The following is a 14,262-nucleotide window of genomic DNA, read 5'->3' as shown; positions in this document are numbered from 1 at the left end:
GTGGGGGGGGGGGGGGGGGGGCAAAGCCAAAGTTCTTTGGAAAAAGAAAGTGCCATATGTTTTGTGTCTCATAGATTTATAAATATACATTTTTCTTTGGAACCCAGCAGACAGATTATCTGTCTACAGATAATGACAAATGTGTGAATTGACACTTATTCCAAAATATGTTTTAAAACTCTAACATTCAGAGAGCTAATATCTATACCATACATGTCAGTCTCTCTTGGCTAAATGTAGAGGAGAGACTGACTGCATCACTTCTTGTTTTTATAAGAAACATTGTTAAATTCAAAATGTTTGCATAATCAACTTACATAGAGCACTGAGACCTTCAGTATTATATAGAGCCATGATTACGTGGAACTCCTTTCCATCAAAGATATTGTGTGTATGTACTGATATGTAGGTTGTATGGGACGTTTTACATTTATGTAGTTCAGTCCTTGAGCTGTTTTTGTGGACCCCAGGAAGAGCAGCTGCTGCAACAGCTCGTGCGGATCCTAATAAAATACCAAATACCAACCACACTGACATTGAAAAGCATTTGAAGCACAGAATATACCACACAAAACAAACACATCTCACTGACCCTGACAGATCAACAAGAGAAAAATGGACCATGTTGAATTTTCAAGCACCACCCGAGCTAGACTTGCCTCACCATGAATATATACAGTGCATTCGGAAAGTATTCAGACCATTTACTCAGTACTTTGTTGAAGCACCTTTACAGTGATTACAGCCTCGAGTCTTGGGTATGGCGCTACAAGCTTGGCACACCTGTACTGGGGGAGTTTCTCTCATTCTTTTCTGTAGATCCTCTCAAGCTCTGTTACGTTGGATGGGGAGTGTCGCTGCACAGCTATTTTCAGGTCTCTCCAGAAATGTTCGGGTCGGGTTCAAAGGGTTCAAGTCCTGGCTCTGGCTGGGCCACTCAAGGACATTCAGAGACTTGTCCTGAAGCCACTCCTGCGTTGTCTTGGCTGTGTGCTTAGGGTTGTTGTTCTGTTGGAAGGTGAACCTTCGCCCCAGTCTGAGGTCCCGAGTGCTCTGGAGCAAGTTTTTAATCAAGGATCTCTCTACTTTGCTGCATTCATCTTTCCCTCGATCCTGACAAGTCTCACAGTTCTTGCCGCTGAAAAATATCCCCACAGCATGATGCTGCCACCACCGTGCTTCACCGTAGGGATGGTGCCAGGTTTCCTCCAGACGTTTCCTTGATCAGACCAGCGAATCTTGTTTCTCATGATCTGAGAGTCCTTTAGGTGCCTTTTGTCAAACTCCAAGCGGGCTGTCATGTGCCTTTTACTGAGGAGTGGCTTCCGCGTGTCCACTCTAACGTAAAGGCCTGATTGGTGGAGTGCTGCAGAGATGGTTGTCCTTCTGGAAGATTCTCCCATCTCCACAGCGGAACTCTGGAGCTCTGTCAGAGTGACCATCTGGTTCTTGGACACCTCCCTGACCAAGGTCCTTCTCCCCTGATTGCTCAGTTTGGCCGGGCGGCCAGTTCTATGAAGAGTCTTGGTGGTTCCAAACTTCTTCCATTTAAGAACAACGGAGGCCACTGTGTTCTTGGGGACCTTCAATGCTGCAGACATATTTTGGTACCCTTCCCCAGATCTGTGCCTCGACACAATCCTGTCTCGGAGCTCTATAGACAATTCCTTCGACCTCATGTCTTGGTTTTTGCTCTGACATGCATTGTCAACTACGGAACCTTATATTGACGTGTGTGCCTTTCCAAATCATGTCCAATCAATTGAATTTACCACAGGTGGACTCAAACCAGGTTGTAGAAATATCTCAAGGATGATCAATGGAAACAGGATGCACCTGAGCGGAGTATTTAATCATTTTTAGAATAAGGCTGTAATTAAACAAAAACATACTTTACGAATGCACTGTAATACCATATATAAAGCTACGTTCTTGGATAAAAATAAATAACAAAATGGCCGTGCTAGGGAAATGTAACCCATCCCAAATCCATAGCAGGCGCTCTACATACAATGACTGAACATATTTTTACAAAATCTTAACCATATTTTGAAGCTATGCATTGTTTACATTCTTGCTGTTTTTAAACAATGGAGAAATAAAACCTCAGCCTATATTTTGGGTAATGGTAAAGACATGGTTATGCTATGTCCCTCAGGCATTTCTAAGTTACATTCTTCAAGGATCAATGGGTGTAAATATCAAGGATTTAATTTACTATTGAACAGCTTTAAATCCCAGGCTGTAGCTTTAAGTACCGTTTAAAGCCTAAGTGGGGACTTGTGATTATGTGAACAGCACTCTGTGCATCATCTAAAGGTTAGCCACTGCAGCATGTCCGGGCAGGCAAAATGCTGCACTGTATGAATGGTGTCATTTGTCATGAATTATCCTGAACTCTCCTGGAATGTTTCTCCTCTCCTGGAACTGACCTGGAATGTTTCCCCTTACCTAGAACTCTCCTGGAATGTTTATCCTCACCTAGAACTCTCCTGGAATGTTTATCATCACCTAGAACTCTCCATGAATGTTTCTCCTCACCTAGAATTCTCCTGGAATGTTTCTCCTCACCTAGAACTCTCCTGGAATGTCTCTCCTCACCTAGAACTCTCCTGGAATGTTTCCCCTCACCTAGAACTCTCCTGGAATGTTTCTCCTCACCTAGAACTCTCCTGGAATGTTTCGCATCACCTAGAATTCTCCTGGAATGTTTCTCCTCACCTAGAACTCTCATGGAATGTTTCTCCTCACCTTGAACTTTCCTGGAATGTTTCTCCTCACCTATAATTCTCCTGGAATGTTTCCCCTCACCTAGAACTCTCCTGGAATGTTTCTCCTCACCTAGAATTCTCCTGGAATGTTTACCCTCACCTAGAACTCTCCTGGAATGTTTCTCCTCACCTAGAATTCTCCTGGAATGTTTACCCTCACCTAGAACTCTCCTGGAATGTTTCTCCTCACCTAGAATTCTCCTGGAATGTTTACCCTCACCTAGAACTCTCCTGGAATGTTTCTCCTCACCTAGAACTCTCCTGGAATGTTTCTCCCCACCTTGAACTCTCCTGGAATGTTTCGCATCACCTATAATTCTCCTAGAATGTTTCCCCTCTCCTAGAACTCTCCTGGAATGTTTCTCCCCACCTTGAACTCTCCTGGAATGTTTCTCCCCACCTTGAACTCTCCTGGAATGTTTTGCCTCTCCTAGAACTCTCCTCATATGTTTCGCCTCACCTAGAACTCTCCTGGAATGTTTTTATTTTTTTATTTTACCTTTATTTAACTGGGCAAGTCAGTTAAGAACAAATTCTTATTTTCAATGACGGCCTAGGAACAGTGGGTTAACTGCCTGTCCTCACCTAGAACTCTCCTGGAATGTTTCTCCTCGCCTAGAACTCTCCTGGAATGTTTCCCCTCACCTAGAACTCTCCTGGACTGTTACCCCATCATCTAGAACTCTCCTGGACTGTTACCCCATCATCTAGAACTCTCCTGGAATGTTGTTTCTCCTCACTTAGAACAACCGCTCCACTGGGAATTTATAAAGCATGCATGTAATGAGAATGTGCTAGATCGCCAAGGAAAAGGTCTGATGTTTGATAGGAGTATATACTTGACGTGTGTGCACTTATGGAGAATTCCTCTGTTCACCAGAAGTAGAAATGTAGGTAACTCCAGAAGAGGTGTGTGTGCATGCAGAGAGGACACCCCCTCAGAGATGAGGGTGGGTGCAGTGTGTGGGAGATAAACGAATGCACAACGCATACCTCTATACAGCTCTTCTCCTTGTAGATTGCTGTCTTTGCTGATGAGCTGTAGAGACCTTGTTGTCAGCTAAATAATTTTCATTATAGGCCTTCATGTACAGTACAATATGTATATATTGTGGTCACATTTTGATTAAATTCTCCGCTCATTCCCCCCTGTATAATGCTGACTTTTCCTCTACATAATTGAATAAAACTGTATAAGTCTGGTTGGTTTCAGAATATGGTTAGTAACTGCATACCAGTCTGGTTTGTATCAGAGTGTGGTTAGTAACTGTATTCCAGTCTGGTTTGTATCAGAGTGTGGTTAGTAACTGTATAACAGTCTGGTTTGTATCAGAGTGTGGTTAGTAACTGTATTCCAGTCTGGTTTGTATCAGAGTGTGGTTAGTAACTGTATTCCAGTCTGGTTTGTATCAGAGTGTGGTTAGTAACTGTATTCCAGTCTGGTTTGTATCAGAGTATGGTTAGTAACTGTATAACAGTCTGGCTTGTATCAGAGTATGGTTAGTAACTGTATAACAGTCTGGTTTGTATCAGAGTGTGGTTAGTAACTGTATTCCAGTCTGGTTTGTATCAGAGTGTGGTTAGTAACTGTATTCCAGTCTGGTTTGTATCAGAGTGTGGTTAGTAACTGTATTCCAGTCTGGTTTGTATCAGAGTGTGGTTAGTAACTGTATTCCAGTCTGGTTTGTATCAGAGTGTGGTTAGTAACTGTATTCCAGTCTGGTTTGTATCAGAGTGTGGTTAGTAACTGTATTCCAGTCTGGTTTGTATCAGAGTGTGGTTAGTAACTGTATTCCAGTCTGGTTTGTATCAGAGTGTGGTTAGTAACTGTATTCCAGTCTGGTTTGTATCAGAGTGTGGTTAGTAACTGTATTCCAGTCTGGTTTGTATCAGAGTATGGTTAGTAACTGTATAACAGTCTGGTTTGTATCAGAGTATGGTTAGTAACTGTATTCCAGTCTGGTTTGTATCAGAGTATGGTTAGTAACTGTATTCCAGTCTGGTTTGTATCAGAGTATGGTTAGTAACTGTATAACAGTCTGGTTTGTATCAGAGTATGGTTAGTAACTGTATTCCAGTCTGGTTTGTATCAGAGTATGGTTAGTAACTGTATAACAGTCTGGTTTGTATCAGAGTGTGGTTAGTAACTGTATTCCAGTCTGGTTTGTATCAGAGTATGGTTAGTAACTGTATAACAGTCTGGTTTGTATCAGAGTATGGTTAGTAACTGTATTCCAGTCTGGTTTGTATCAGAGTGTGGTTAGTAACTGTATTCCAGTCTGGTTTGTATCAGAGTGTGGTTAGTAACTGTATTCCAGTCTGGTTTGTATCAGAGTGTGGTTAGTAACTGTATTCCAGTCTGGTTTGTATCAGAGTATGGTTAGTAACTGTATTCCAGTCTGGTTTGTATCAGAGTGTGGTTAGTAACTGTATAACAGTCTGGTTTGTATCAGAGTGTGGTTAGTAATCGTGTTTCTCTACGTGTCGTTGGGTTTATCAGACTATGGTCAGTAATCATGTTTCTCTACGTGTCGTTGTGTTTATCAGAGTGTGGTCAGTAATCGTGTTTCTCTACGTGTCGTTGGGTTTATCAGACTATGGTCAGTAATCATGTTTCTCTACGTGTCGTTGTGTTTATCAGAGTGTGGAGGGAGGCCAGGGACCGCATCGTGGGCTTCCCTGGGAGGTTCCATGCCTGGGACGTCAACCACCAGTCATGGCTCTATAACTCAAACTACTCCTGTGAACTGTCCATGGTACTGACGGGCGCCGCCTTCTTTCACAAGGTACAGTCCCTCCCCCTCTCCCATCATTCAACCCTGTGACCCCTGACCTCTATGCGACATAACTCTGCTGCCAACTCGCCTGTCTTACTCATCCCAATGTTTCAAATGTTATGTGCCCTAATGAACATGACTCTGGTTGATCCTCTGCTGCAGTACTACGCGTACCTGTACTCGTACGTGATGCCCCAGGCCATCCGCGACATGGTGGATGAGTACATCAACTGTGAGGACATCGCCATGAACTTCCTGGTGTCGCATATCACCCGCAAGCCCCCTATCAAGGTCAGTGGGCCACGCATGCACACACACCCACACCGAACGTACACATTTTGAACACACACACCCCGGGCCCTGCTGATTTATTTTTCTGCTCACTTAGACCGACCATTACTCAACCTGACATGTTCGTTACACTGTTGTGAATTATAAATCAGAACACAGCGAGATTGAATTGTTGCCCTAAGCTTGTGTTTCCCTCTAAATCTATTTGCAAGACATTTCTGACTAGTATTTACAGATTTATGGCTAGTGGACTAATTATACCAACCAAGCCAAGTGGAAGTTGTGAGACCCTCAGTTTTAGCCCCTTTGATATACAGAGCCTTGATTCTGAGGTGTTTCTTCAAATTAGTTTGGGAATTTAAGGACATGCTTTGATGGAGTGTGTAACTTGACAGGAATTCTCTGGTAGGAATTAGGCTGTTGAATAGTGCAGGCAGTGGAAGTAAACTCCTGTAACTAAGTGACTTGAATTTTTCTGGAAAATCAGCCTTAAGAGATGCAGTAAGCCTCCATCTTGTGTGCCGTGGACAATTACATTTGTCATTTTGCAGACACTCTTATCCAGAGGGCCTTTCAATTAGATCTGAAGTGCCTCTCTTCAGGGCACAGTGGCAGATTTTTCACCTAGTCGACTCAGGGATTCTAATCAACGACCTTTCAGTTACTGGCCCAATAGCTTTCTGTGCTAGTATTCATTGACACACACTGAGTGTACAAAACATTAACAACACCTGCTCTTTCCATGACAGACTGACCAGGTGAATCCAGATGAAAGCTATGATCCCTTATTGATGTCACCGGTTAAATCCACTTCAATCAGTGTAGATGAAGGGGAGGAGGCAGGTTAAAGAAGGATGTTTAAGCCTTGAGACAATTGAGAAATGGGATTGTGTATGTGTGCCGTTCAGAGGGTGAATTGGCTAGACAAAATATTTAAGTTCCTTTGAACTGGGTATGGAACTGGGTATGGAACTGGGTATGGAACGGGGTATGGTAGTAGGTGCCAGGCGCACCTTTTTTTGTCAAGAACTGCAACGCTGCTGGGTTTTTCAGGCTCAACAGTTTCCCGTGTGTATCAAGAATGGTCCACCACCCAAAGGACATCCAGCCAACTTGACACAACTGTGGGAAGCATTGGAGTCAACGTGGGCCCGCATCCCTGTGGAACACTTTTGAGACCTTGTAGAGTCCATGCCTCTGTGAATTGAGGCTGTTCTGAGGGCAAGGGGAGGTGCAACGCAATGCTTGGTATACTCCGTGTACGACCGACCATATGTTACGACTGCATGTTCACAGTATCAACAAAGCAATAGAAGTGGTTGTTACATTGTAATTAGATATGTATACACACTCACACCCTCTCTCCCCATCTCAGGTGACGTCTCGTTGGACCTTCCGCTGCCCCGGCTGCCCGCAGGCCCTGTCGCATGACGACTCTCACTTCCACGAGCGCCACAAGTGCATCAACTTCTTTGTCAAGGTGTACGGCTACATGCCCTTACTCTACACGCAGTTCCGCGTGGACTCTGTGCTCTTCAAGACGCGTCTGCCCCACGACAAGACTAAGTGCTTCAAGTTCATCTAGCCCAGTGCTATGGCCCCGCTAAGAACGTTGGGCAGAACAGAGCTAGAGACTGAGGAACTCAGGCAGGACGGAAGAGAGAGCAGACAGGACTGGTTCTGAGAAAGAGGGAGGTTTTGGGATGAGGGCTTAAACCCAGGAATGGATCTAGGATGAATGAGACAGACCACACCTTCACTGGAAGCTGAGAAGAACCTCTGCCAATCATTTTTTTTAACGTAATTGTATTCTTCATCAAGTCGTTCATGTGTGTTACATCATCAACTACTACAGATTTCATTTGGCTTGTTATGGGCCTGCAGAGAGAAAGAGGAGAGGACGCTGGCAACACTGCCTGTCCAAGGACAGTGAATTAACTTGACTCTGCAAGACAAACTCAAACTGGCATTGTAAACGGACTGGTTTTAAACTGACACAGGGAGAGAATGAGACAGTGGACTGTCACGTGGGCCAGCCCTGAGCTCCTGAATTGCTAGCTAGACAACGGACTGGTTTTAAACTGACACAGGGAGAGAATGACACAGTGGACTGTCACGTGGGCCAGCCCTGAGCTCCTGAATTGCTAGCTAGACAACGGACTGGTTTTAAACTGACACAGGGAGAGAATGAGACAGTGGACTGTCACGTGGGCCAGCCCTGAGCTCCTGAATTGCTAGCTAGACATTTCACCCTTTGAGAGAGAAACAAAGGCATACCATTTGTCATTGCACAAATTGTTTTGTTTTTTGTCGTTTATTTTATATTTGTAAACTAATTTGACATGTATTTACTCTACTCTTGTATATGAAACCGTGAGAGAAGCACTGAAGGTCGCAGAAGTATTCTATTCAATGATCTTTTTTCCATGGTGTTTAGTAGTGTAAATCTCCATGTGGGATGGTCAGTCATCACCAGAACCTCTTGTTATTAGCTGACCCATAGAATCACTAGAACGGGTAAAGGTCCTCAGACCATGTCAATTTCACAGTAGATTATATTTCTATGGGCAGACCTAAACTAAGCTAGAAAGTGGTCTTTGTCATTCTGTCTTTAAATGACCTCAGATGGAGACTACAGGACCATTATGCCACAAGTTTACCAGAAAAAATCTGTAAAATATTCATAGGAAACTGTATTAGTTGGAATCCCATTACCTAACACATTCATTAAGCCTACAGCAGACTACATTGGTGTAAAGTCAGACCTTGGCTTTTTTCTGACTTTTTGGATGTTAGTGATATTGGTCTACCAATGGTTATTGTTAAATGTCTGAGTAGTCCTAATTAAGTGTTCAGTAATGGAGTAGGGTGACGTTGCCCCTAGATGCCGATCTTGGGTCAGTTTTTAATTTCTCCCACTAATGGTTAATGTTAGGATTGGGGAGGGGAATCTGATTCCAGATCTGGACTTAGGGGAAACTTCCCGCAGGAGCATCAATTGTACAAGGAATTGAAAAATAAGCTTATTTCGGCTCTGAAGATGTTTTGGTGTTTCTGTCTCTCATCATCATGGTCCAATCATGTCGAAGGTTACAGTTTCATTCAGTTTGAACCTTCAAAAGGAGCTTCTTCTCTGTACAGCGTCTCCATGTCGGTCCCTCAAGTTTCATTTCATAACGATTTCATGCTCAATTAATGTTGTTTTTTTGCCAAATAGGTACGATGTTATATGCTGAAAAACAGCACAATGTTTTGTAAAGTGCACAATGCAGTCTGGTACCCCCCCCCCCGTTAGACGGTACTCTTCCACCTTGGCCACCCCCATCCCCCCCAAAAATAGGTCCCTCGGCTATGAAAATGGCAGCGCCCGCCCTTGTACTATGCAGCCCTTATTACTTAATGTACTTTGACCTTTCCTGGCTTCATTCCATTCATTTGACTGGATGATATAAACTAACAATGCATCCTTTATTTCAGATGATTCAGAAGAGATGACAACACTGTTGATCAGAAAATAGGATTGGTCTTACTCTGGGAGGCTACTTTTCTAGAACTCAACATTATCGCCCCACATATACTTTCTGTATATTTATTTAATTGAATATATTAAATGGATCTTCTAAGGCTTGCTTCTAAAGGGGTTTGTGAATAGAAATGACTGCAATAAAATGGAATGTGATCTTGGTCATTAGCTCTCAGACAACGGAACCTGCTCCCCTGACTGACCCGGCATTACAACACTAACTAACGAAAACCAAATCAAGTGTTATTTGTGACATGCTTTGTAAAGAACTGGTGTAGTCTAACAGTGAAATGCTTACTTACCCTTCCCAACAATGTAGAGAGAACGATAATAACACAAGGAATAAATCCACAATGAGTAAAGATAACTTGGCTTTATACACGGGGCACCAGTACGGAGTCGATGTGCAGGGGAACGAGGTAATTCAGGTAGATATGTACATATAGGTAGGGGTTAAGTGACTTGGCAATAGGATAGATAATAAGCACTAGCAGTAGTGTATGTGATGAGTCAAGAGTTGATGCATAAGGGGGTCAGTGCAGATAGTTTGGGTAGCTATTTGGTTCACTATTTAGCAATCTTAAGGTTTGGGGGTAGAAGCTGTTCAGGGTTCTATTGGTTTCAGACTTGGTGCATAGGTACCGCTTGTCTATGACTTGGGTGGCTGGAGTCTGACAATTTTTTAGGGCCTTTCTCTGACACCACCTGTTATTGAAGTCTGGGATGGCAGGAAGTTCAGCCCCAGTGATATACTGGGCCTCACGCAATGTAGCGCCTTGCGGTATGATGCAGCCAGTCAAGATGGTGCAGCTGTAGAACTTCATGAGGATCCGAGGGCCCATGCCAAATCTTTTCATCCTCCTGAGGGGGAAGAGGTGTTGTCATGCCTTCTTCACGACTGTGTTGGTGTGTTTGGACCATGTTAATTCCTTAGTGATGTGGATGCCGAGGAACGAGACACTCTCAACCCGCTTCACTACAGCCGAGTGCTACGGGGCGATAGTGATTTAGACGGGTTACCTTGGCATTCTTGGACACAGGGTCTATGGTGGTCTGCTTGAAACATGTAGGTATTACAGACTGGGTCCTGGAGAGGTTGAAAATGTTTGAAGACACTTGCCAGCTGATCAGAGCATGCTCTTTGTTCCTGTCCTGTGAACCCATCTGACCCCGCGGTGAATGTTAATCTGTTTTAAAGGTCTTACTCACATCGGCTATGGCGAGCGAAATCAAACAGTCGTCCAGAACAGCTGGTGCTCTCGTGCATTCCTCTAGGCGAGCATTTCGCTCGTCTGGTAGACTTCCGTCACTAGGCAGCTCATGAATGGGTTTCCCTTTGTAATCCTTGATCGTTTGCAAGCTCTGCCACATCTGAGTGTCAGAACCGGTGTTGTAGGATTAGATTTTAGTCTGTATTGAGGCTTTGCCTGGTTGACGGCTCGTCAGAGGTCGTAGTGGGATTTCTTATAAGTGTCAGGATTAGTGTCCCTGCTCCTTGAAAGCGGTAGCTCGATGTGGCATTGACTGCACGTCGTAAAAGTTGCCCTAAAATGCAGACCTGGGATCAGCTCTAGCCTGCACCAATCTTAACCGGATCCTTTGACAGGTGAAAAGCAAAACTGATCTGAGATCAGGACTTTGAGACAACAGTCTGGGTGAATGTGCTCAGTTAAACCGGTTTTATTACTCTGGGTCAATCCATTTGCAATAAGGTGCAGTAGCTTCAGTTTGAGCTCCAGATTTTGCCTGCATAATTACCTGGCTGACAGACTTCTGACATTTCCTGCGGCAGGGAGGGGTCTGGTCGGGTGACGTCTCGCACAGTGCTTTGAAAGTCCCACCGCCATCCTTCCCCTTTCAGTTTTCTTCGGGGCCAGTGGCACAGGAGGTTTTGCCGTGGCAACAAGCGAGGAAAGAGGGCCAGGAAAAAGCCGAAACTCGTTCCTGTAGCCAGGTGTTTACGTGTTCTGAAACGGTGCTCCTGTGACTGTCCCTCACCCAACCCTGGGTCTTGTTCATTATACACCAAACAGACTGAAGCAGAGGGAATATATGGATTTAGTCCAATGAGAAAGGCTTGTTTTAATTGAGTTTTAATTTACAACACTAAAGCTGTTTGCTTGTGTTCGCTAATGAATATGGCCCTGGACTAGCACCTGCAACTACTACTGCCAGCCCTGTTCTGTACCAGACTGACCAATGATGACAGGGTAAAATAAACCATTGAAGGCCAAACATGGAATTAAAGTTGGTTAAAAACATGGCTCTGACTCGTGTCGTTCTTTCGTCGTCCAGCTCCCTGTCTCCACCTTTACCGCAGAAATAGAACAGTAGACCTACATTCCTGACATGCAATGCTTCATTCTCTCAACCCGCGTGTTATTAGCCTCTTCATGAGCTTGTTCAGCTTAGTCGATGATACTGCAAGATAGACTGGGATTTAGTTCAGTCAGCAAACTGGGTCTCAAACTAGACTAGAGCAATGTGTCACCAATCTCACCATGGGAGAATCTCAATTGCATACTCCTCGCCTCCTCAAAACCCATTGGAGGAGAAGGTCACAGGGGAGCGAGCTCTGGTTTTCTCATCCAATCGGGTTTTGAGGAGGCGAGGAGAGTGGACGTGAGGAGTGTGCAATTGAGATTGTCACAGTGACTCCATTCCACAGGACTTTGTGTTGTTTGGCTGTTTGCTGCAGGACACCTGGCCCAATGGGAGTGGGGTGTTGGGCAACATGCCTGAACTAAACACTGAGTCTCTGACATCAAAGAGAGAGGAGAGATTACACCCCCGCACCCCGCTGCTCCAGCCAGGAGTGAGGAGGTTGTTCTTGTTACAGTAAAACATTGGTGCTACTACTAGTGTTCTCCTCTTCAAACATGTTTCACAGTCAAATGTGTGTCCAGTCCTGCTTCAGAGTCAGCAGGACACGTGTCATGATACTACTGTGTGGAATGCTGCTTGTCATACAGTAGGTCTATTCCTCACCAGGGATTCTCCACATAGAAATGGAATAACTAGATTATATTTCCATGGAAGAACATAGTGTGGAGATGTCATGACATTCATGCAGGGTGACAATAGCTCTAATTTGTGACAAATTAAAGGTGCTGGGTTGGCCACCAACCGGTCGATCTCCAAGGCATTCCTAGTCGATCACCAACTATTTCTGTAAAAAAACAACGATAAAGCCTTCTATGCGTTTCACGCTGTTGGCGGTATGTGCACTTGATTCTGCTGCCCTAGTACCGGGAAGGTAAATTGTTCCCAGAGAGCCAATCAAGTGCCCCTATAGGCACACCGCTGGCCAACCAGATAGCTCAGACCATGGTGTCTGCACAGTGTTCTCGAGCCATAGACTTTAAAAATAAGTCTTGTTGCACAGCAAAGAGACCCAACGAACACAGTGAAGAGCTGCTGTTTTTACATGTAGGTTTATGTTCTAGTTCTTATTCAACACTTCAACACCTTTACAAGCCACCAGCACTGCAGCTGCAATGAATGAGTTTAGCAAAGCGTTTCGATAAGCTTGCCTTATTATTATTAGCAGCTTGTCTTTTTTTAAATCGAGGAATATTTCACTTTCTCTGGTCATAGGAGTAACAACATTCATTTGTGCATGAGGCAGAAGTAATACAGTGTAATTTGAGTTTCACCATCAGCTGGAAGACTGTCCCCTTTTCTCCACAGAGGGAAGGAGGGCAGAGGGACCGTGAGTGAGAGGCAGCCTCCCCTCTCCTCCCTCCCTCCCCTCAGATTGACCATCAGATGCAAGCTAATTATTATGCTCACTAATTTGTGCCTCACAAGTAATACAACAAATTATCTATTACCAGTGTGATCATTTACCTAAATGTTCTAAATTTAATTTCAAAATGACCTGAGAAACAACATTGGCAGGGCAATTCAAGCATAGCCAATGCAGTGATAATGTATTGGGCCTCATTGCTACAGAACTGTTTTTAATTGGTTAATGTTGCATAGGCTTAAGATTTTTCAGTCATGTTTATAAAAAAAATCTGAGCGGTAGATCTCAGCTTGCATTTTGACTCAGAAAGTGATCTTGACTCAGAAAAGGTTGTTGACCACTGGGGTACAGTGCTGTGTTTTGATTCTGCAACAATGTTTAAAAGACAACCCAGTGAGCCACAACAAAACTAATACTGTTTTTCTATTCTCAAATGATGATGATTCAGATGACCACAACAAGAAGACGTGTAACAAACAATGCATGGGGAGATGAAACAGCCGTAAAAAGAAACCCCTAAAATAACACCAAAAATGAGTCTGTCAAATGGATATTGCATAATGTAACGAGAATGTAAACAGTGAATAAATAAGCATTGCTCATTAGCATACAGTGCCTATAGAAAGTCTAAACCCCCTTGAACTTTTTTCCACATTTTGTTGCATTACAAAGTGGGATTGAAAAAGACTTAATTGCAAAATACTCCATAATGTCAAAATTAAAATAAGATTCTACACATTTTGACAAATGAATAGAAATGAAATAACAAAAATACAGTTGTTGCATAGGTGTTCACCCACTTTGTTTAAGCAAGCTTAAATGAGTTCAGAAGTAAACTGTGGCTTAACAAATCACAGAAGTTACATGGACTCACTGTGTGAAATAATTTGTTAATGACTACCCCTTCCTCTGTCCCCCATACATACAGCACAATATATAGAAGTCAATAGTCAAGTATTGCACTTTTTTTCCCCCATTAATCCTAAAAAATAAAAATACATTTTGACATTTCATCGTATTTTGTGTAGATCGTTGACCAAAGAAATGGAATAAAATCCATTTTAATATCACTTTGTGACACAATAACAGTTTAAGAAATCCAAAGGGTTTGTTGACTTTATCTCGGCGCTGTAGTTGTAGCAGACTGTGACA

The 14,262-nt window shown here is 43.5% G+C and overlaps 1 protein-coding gene across 1 annotated transcript in view; it reads left to right on the top strand.

Annotated features, from left to right (window-relative positions):
- LOC110522550 (exostosin-like 3) overlaps positions 1-11,625 on the top strand; it is a 50,446-nt gene extending 38,821 nt beyond the window's left edge. Inside the window, exons 4-6 of the mRNA XM_036976152.2 lie at positions 5,413-5,557; positions 5,711-5,839; positions 7,215-11,625. Coding sequence (XP_036832047.1) covers positions 5,413-5,557; positions 5,711-5,839; positions 7,215-7,424 — 484 coding nt within the window. The 3' untranslated portion in view covers positions 7,425-11,625. The remainder of the gene's footprint in view (positions 1-5,412; positions 5,558-5,710; positions 5,840-7,214) is intronic.
- Positions 11,626-14,262: the final 2,637 nt, after the last annotated feature.

This window comes from Oncorhynchus mykiss, chromosome 4 (genome assembly GCF_057628025.1).
Source record: "Oncorhynchus mykiss isolate SJ-2025 chromosome 4, ASM5762802v1, whole genome shotgun sequence".
In the NCBI taxonomy this organism is placed as follows: Eukaryota; Metazoa; Chordata; class Actinopteri; order Salmoniformes; family Salmonidae; genus Oncorhynchus; species Oncorhynchus mykiss.
This window is presented reverse-complemented; position numbering and strand designations above follow the sequence as displayed.